The following is a 6,653-nucleotide window of genomic DNA, read 5'->3' on the forward strand; positions in this document are numbered from 1 at the left end:
GACCTCCCTCCCAGAACATGGCTGCAAAGGGGGTCAATGTGACACATTCTGTCCAGGTTGGGGCACTGGCAGAGGAAGCTTCCAGGAAATCGCAGCACCCAAGGAGGGGGGAAAGGAAGGACATGCAGCAGGAGGCACAGGCTGGGCAGTGGTGCAGAGCCAGGGCAGGAAGGACCCAGCTGTGGAGTGTGACCTGGTGCAGGGGGGCTTGAGACCCTGAGGATGGGGACCAGGGATCAGACTGGGGACTGGGTACAGGAGGCGTGTGTCTGTGTGTGGCTGGAGTGGAGTGTGTACATGTGCATCAGGGAGCAGACCAGGCAAGAACCCAGGTGGTGACGGCCCCAGAGGGTCTGAGAAGGGACAGGCACAGGGCACACTGGGACGGCACAGGAAGCGAGGCTGGGGGTGGCCGGCTGGGCTACAGGGCTGTGGTAGGAAGCCCAGAACAGGGGCACATCTCGCTCAGCAGGAAAGGCCCATGGGGAGGGGGCGAGCAGGGAGCCAGGGCTCTCTGAAGTGTCCAGGTGCAGGACAAGGTCCCTACAGACCATAAGGCACTTAAATGGCCACAAAGTCATCCCAGGAGAGTAATATGACAAGGGCCTGGTCTCTAAAAAGCACAGGGGGTAACCTCTGCATAGGAACAGCCCCCCACCCATCAGGCTGCCAGGGCAGGCTCACCTGGCGTCAAAATGATGGGATCAGGCTCCCCTCGGTTCCCATAGTAGCAAATGACGTCTCCCTTTGCTGTGCTGCAGACCAAGGGGAGAGAATGTCAGACTACAGCCATAGGGTGTCCTCCCCGTGACACTGCCTGGGGATCTCACAGCCCTGTTTCTGGAGGCTAGCGATGTGCACAGTAGCCCACTGCGGCCAGGTCAAGGGCTTGCGGGACCCAGCCCCTTGGGCACCTGGCAGGCAGGGTCATGGAGGCCCCAGCTCTTGTCCAGCATCATGGGTATGTTCCCAGCTCACCTCGGGGTCCACCAGCCTGGGAGGCACAGCATCTAAATGGCCTTCCTGCCTTGCTGAATGCCCCATGGCATGGGCACACAAGCGGCTGCCCATGGGGACAACTGCAGGGCTGAGCCCCATCCCCACATCACCAGCCTCTCCATCAGGCCCCCCCACTACAGCTCATCTCTGAGCGTTTCTGGACAGGTGGACCCAGTGCAGCCCCAGGGTGATCGTGATTGAGGCTTCCAAAAAAAGCGCTAAAGACCACATTTTCCTACTCTCATGTGTTAAGTGTACAATTAAAATAGTTAAGGGACAGTTGAGCTGGGCATAGTGGCTCATGCCTACAGTCCCAGCTACTCTGGAGGCTGAGGAGGGAGGACTGCTTGAGGCCAGAAGTTTGAAACCAGACTGGGCAACATAGCAAGACCCCATCTCTACAAAATAAATAAATTAATTTTAAAAAAGAAAATAGTTAAAAATGCTCCCCAGCTGAAAATATTCCAATCTTTAATACCACAGCAAGTCTTCTAGAACTTGAAGTGCCTTTTTTGCAAAGTGAAGAGGATCTATTTGTGGCCTGTGAGATGCCCTCCCAGGCCAGATGCTGGGCATGGAGCCCTGGGCCTTCGAGATGAACAGATGCAGAGAAAGAGCCAGGTGTGGTGTCTTCCTCCCCAAGTGCTGCCCACCAGGTGGGACCCACCTTCCCCACCCCTAGTAGGCTTCAAGGGCCCCCCATCCACGTTCACATTCCATTCCCATTCTTCCTCACCATGGTCTTTGGCAACTTTCCTAAGACACTTGGTTCATAACTTCAGAGACTGTTTGTAGGCAAAAAGCTCCTCTGGGCTTTCTGTGTAAGGACCTACAGAACTGGACACCCATGCTGGGGCCACTGCCAGCACTACCACAGGCCAGGCGGAGGGCAGGCCTCACCCAGGGATAACTGTGGCCGTGACAAGCCTCTCTCCTTTCCAGGCTTGGCTTCCTCATCTGTACCTACCAGCAGGGCTGCTCGCTGACCTCTGATGTCCCCCACCCTCCAGCCTCTGCCCTGGCACCAGCTTTTACCTGACCTGTGGTACGCTCTCCTTGCCACTGCCTATATCTTCAGGCTAGGTCCAGGAGGCTGACGCTCACTCTGCAGCCTTTGGAGCCAGGAGAGTTGCACAGGCTCTGAGGAGCCCAAGACCCCATCCCCCAACCACAGGAGCCCATGCATCTGCTCAGGGCATGGCACCCCTGGCACCCCACCTCCACACAGCTGCTGAGTGCTGAGTTCTGCTGGCATCACGGCCACGGATCCATTCTCCTGAGGCTAAGTCAGACCCACATGGAACTACTGACCGGGGAAAGTGGTTCCTGAGCATGGGGGCATGCAGGGAGCACACGGGCTCTGCCACCTGGAGTCACAAAGGCATGGGCAGGAGGAAGGGCTCTGGGCAGCAAGTGCCCCGCGCCAGCCCTAGGCTCTCCACCTAGGGGACACTGCAACTCTCTGAGCCTCCATAGCAAGTGCACAGGCCTGTGCGGGGCAGGGCTGGGCATGCCACACACAAGGGATGCTCAATGAACAGCAGGCCTGGGGCTCGGGAGCCAGGACAGCGGCCTGTGGACCTGCCCTTGTGGAAGGAGGCAGCTTCAGGGCCCGCCACAGTGTGCCGACCACTTCCCGTTTGCCTGTCCTGGCGGAAGGCCCAGACTACCAGCATTCGCCAAGTTCTGGGGCGTTGGAGGGGGAGGAGGGCAGGAGGGAGGAATGCTCACTTCACGGAAGGGCAAAACACACAAAACCTCTGCAGTTCCCGTGGACTCATCTCCAACAGGAGCTTCCCTGGGAGCACAGCATCCCAGCCACTCCAGGCCAGGGCTGCCGAGGGCTGCTCTGCACAGCCTGCCCGTGGGAGGGAGGACACCCAGCCAGGGCCACTCTATGTGACTGTTCTTCACAGCCTCAGCTTTCTCCAGGGAGCCAGCAGCCCTGATGCCATCACAGGAAGCCTTGGGCTTCACTCCCAAATACCTGAGTTGGTACATCTGTGACAGTCTCATTCCTCAGAATGTTTGCCAAGTCATGAGGAGCAACGTCCCTGGAGAGGCTGCCACGGCCTCCAGAGGAACCAGGCTTCCTGGTGAGCCTGAGGCCTGCCCCCAAGGCAGTGCTGGGCAGAGCCGCCATCCCCCTCTGGCAGACCCACCTCAGGTCGGCTGCTATGAGGTTGAAGCCATTGTACAGATGGCCCTCCATAGAGACCTTCTTCAGGTAGGACAAGCTGTCCACGTCAGTGGTCAGAAAGTGAGTGACAAGTTCACCTGTAGGCAGGGGACAGATGCCGTGTCCACAGCTGCAGGGATGTGCTCTTCCCCCAGGAACACTGATGTGGGGCCCCCTGGGGAGGATGCAGGAAGATGAGGGGACCCACTGGAGCCCTGGCCTGTCATGACTGCCACAAGAGTCAGCCACATCTCATTAGCCTGGCTGCCACTCGGGTCAGCACTGAAAACTGCTCATTTTATTAAAAAAAATTTTCCCCCACTATGTCTTCCTATGGAAATCCAGCATGAAGTAACAACACCTTTCAGTGGGGACAATGTGTGTCCACAGAGCTGTCATCTTGGGGAAGGCATCTACTCTACACACATTCCAGGCAGGGGACAGTGACACAGCAGTCAGGAGTGACATGCAATGAGGACAAGTGGAGAGTGCTCCCTAAGAGGAGTAAACAGTGCTGCGTGGGTCAGGTGGGAGTGGGCTCCCGGCTGTGACACCAGAGGGCCAGGGTGTGGGAAATGGGGATGCCCCTCCTCACTCTTCCTGTCTCTGCCACATACCCCTGCAGCACACCTCAGTGGTGGTGGTGATATGCCCGCAGAAGCCCCCCACCTGCTCCAGGGCCCAGCTTGCCCCCTTCGTGTCCCCACCCTTACCTGGGCTCTGCCCTGCAACGTTATGGCACCGCCCACTCTGGAACCTGGCCTTGCCCCACGGTACCTCAGCCCTGCCCCATCCCACACCTGAGCACAAGCACCTTGGCACTTCCTACCTTGGCCTGCCATGCTCCACCATACGTTGGCCAGTCCTGTAGTCCCTTGGCCCCACCTTGTCTTACCTAGGCCCGCCCCACCCCACCCTGTCTCACCTTGGTCGCACCCCACTCGCCTTACCTCGCCCTCGGGCCTGCCGGTCCAGCTGCGGCTGCAGGTAGTTGGTGAGCGCTGCCAGCTTGCCACGTGTGCTGATGCCCAGCCATGTGCCTCCTTCCTTGCCTTCCTCCATGTCCAGCCCTGTGGCAGATGACAGTGTTACCACCACTGATGCCACCCATTCCAGTCCCCCAGCTGGTCCCCAGCCCTGGGAGACGCATACTCGGCCCAGCTCCTGCCTCAAGCTCCTCGAGGACATTCAACATGCAGCTTGGGCCAGCAGCCCCAGCTATGGAATAGTGGCTGGAACTCTTCCAGGCCAGGTGGCCCCTGGGGCTCATGGGTCATGTAAGCGAGATCCCTGCCCTGCGGGACGACTATGACACAAACCACACCTATCCCAACAGACGCCCTGTAGAACACATCCTCTCACTTGGGCCAGGAGGCTGGCCCTCACTCTGCAACCTTTGGAGCCGGGAGAGTTGCACAGGCTCTGAGGAGCCCAAGCTCCAAGGTTGAGGGGCAGCACTAGGCTCCAATAGCATGAATGGGGTGCAGGGACGCTGGCTGTCCTCACCCAGCAGGACGCACCAGGCCCAAAGGGCAGGCCCTTCACTTGGAGCCCAGCACACAACCAGGACCTTCACCCCCGCCAAATCTTCTGCAGGGCGCAGGCCACTGCTAGTGCCACAAGGTTGGAGAGGCCCTGAAAGCCACAGGAGGGCTCCTTCTTAGACCAGGGGGTCATTTTACCCAAAGATTGGGGCAAAAAAGGCTGCCATTAAGATGTTATTTTTATTATTTTATTTTGTTTTTTATTTTTTTGACACAGGGTCTCACTCTGTCACCCAAGTTGGAGTTCAGTGGCGATCACACAGCTCACTGCAACCTCCACCTCCCAGGCTCAAGCGATCCTCCCACCTCAGCCCAAGTAGCTGGCACCACAGGCGTGCACCATCACACCCAGCTAATTTTTGCACTTTTTTGTACAGACAAGGTTTCGCTGTGTTGCCCAGGCTTGTCTCGAACTCCTGGACTCAAGCGATCCTCCTGTCTCAGCCTCCCAAAGTGCTGGGATTACAGGAGTGAGCCACTGCACTGGCTAGGATGTTATTTTATTTATTATTATTATTATTTTTTTTTTTGAGACAGAGCTTCGCTCTTGTTGCCCAGGCTGGAGTGCAATGGTGAGATCTTGGCTCATTGCAACCTCCGCCTCCCGGGTTTAAGCAATTCTCCTGCCTCAGCCTCCTGAGTAGCTGGAATTACAGGCACATGCCATCACGCCCAGCTAATTTTGTATTTTTAGTAGAAACGGAATTTCTCCATGTTGGCCAGGCTGGTCTCAAATTCCCAACCTCAGGTGATCCAGCCACCTTGGCCTCCCAAAGTGCTGGGATTACAGGCATGAGCCACTGTGCCCAGCCCTAAGATGTTATTTTTATAACAATAATCAATTATAACAGAAAAAGAAAAGATATAAACATCAAAAATAAAGAAATAAAACTGTATCTGTGGCCCTGTGCAGTGACTCACACCTGTAATCCCGGCACTTTGGGAGGCCGAGGTGGGCGGATCACCTGAGGTTGGGAGTTCGAGATCAGCCTGACCAACATGGAGAAACTCCATTTCTATTAAAAATACAAAATTAGCCAGGCGTGGTGGTATATGCCTGTAATCCCAGCTACTCGGGAGGCTGAGGCAGGGGAATCACTTGAACCCGGCAGATGGAGGTTGCGGTGAGCCAAGATCATGCCATTGCAGTCCAGCCTGGGCAGCAAGAGCAAAACTCTGTCTCAAAAACAAACAAACAAAACAAAACTGTATTTGCAACCAGCAGGATCATATATAAAGAAAATCCAAAAGGAATACCAAGACCAATGTATTAGAACTAATAAGTAAATGCTAGCAAGAACTGGAAAGTGAAAATTTAAATATACCATTTATAACAGCATTTTAAAACCCTTGGTGTGATTAAAAAAAAAAAAAAAAAAAAACCACAAAATATTTAATGAAAATGGGTGGCAAAGACTGAAAACTCCAGGGCACTGTTGAGGGTCTCAAGTTGAGCTGACCTGATTTAAGGAGAGGTGCATATTCACTGACTGAAAGATTCAATAGTGGGTTTTGTTTGTTTGTTTGTTTTTTGTTTTGTTTTTTGAGATGGAGTCTCGCTGTGTCATCCAGGCTGGAGTGCAGTGGCGAGATCTCGGCTCACTGCAAGCTCCACCTCTCAGGTTCAGGCCATTCTCCTGCCTCAGCCTCCCGAGAAGCTGGGACTACAGGTGCCCACCACCACACCTGGCTAATTTGTTTGCATTTTTTTTAGTAGAGACGGGATTTCACCGTGTTAGCCAGGATGGTCTCGATCTCCTGACCTCGTGATTTGCCCACCTCGGCCTCCCAAAGTGCTGGGATTACAGGCGTGAGCCACGGCACCCAACGTCAATAGTGTTTCTTTTTTTTTTTTTTCTGAGGATGGGGCCTTTGTTTTTGGCCCCGGCTGGGGGTGCGTTGTCGGAGTTCAAGCTGCAGGAAGATCCACC

General features: G+C 55.3%; 1 protein-coding gene across 14 annotated transcripts in view; it reads right to left on the bottom strand.

Moving 5' to 3' along the window:
- The window catches only part of TANGO2 (transport and golgi organization 2 homolog), a 49,235-nt gene that overhangs the window by 10,955 nt on the left and 31,627 nt on the right, over window positions 1-6,653 (bottom strand). For 7 of the 14 annotated variants that reach the window (XM_017856695.1, XM_017856688.1, XM_017856689.1 and 4 more), the window contains 3 exons: window positions 4,129-4,248; window positions 3,162-3,276; window positions 685-755 (listed from right to left, as the gene is read on the bottom strand). In XM_017856695.1, the coding sequence (XP_017712184.1) occupies window positions 685-755; window positions 3,162-3,276; window positions 4,129-4,248 (306 nt within the window). The remainder of the gene's footprint in view (window positions 1-684; window positions 756-3,161; window positions 3,277-4,128; window positions 4,249-6,653) is intronic. The other 7 variants (XR_001882358.1, XR_001882359.1, XM_017856693.1 and 4 more) reach the window with 2 other exon arrangements.

This window comes from Rhinopithecus bieti, unplaced genomic scaffold (assembly GCF_001698545.2).
Source record: "Rhinopithecus bieti isolate Rb0 unplaced genomic scaffold, ASM169854v2 scaffold_44745, whole genome shotgun sequence".
Taxonomy (NCBI): Eukaryota; Metazoa; Chordata; class Mammalia; order Primates; family Cercopithecidae; genus Rhinopithecus; species Rhinopithecus bieti.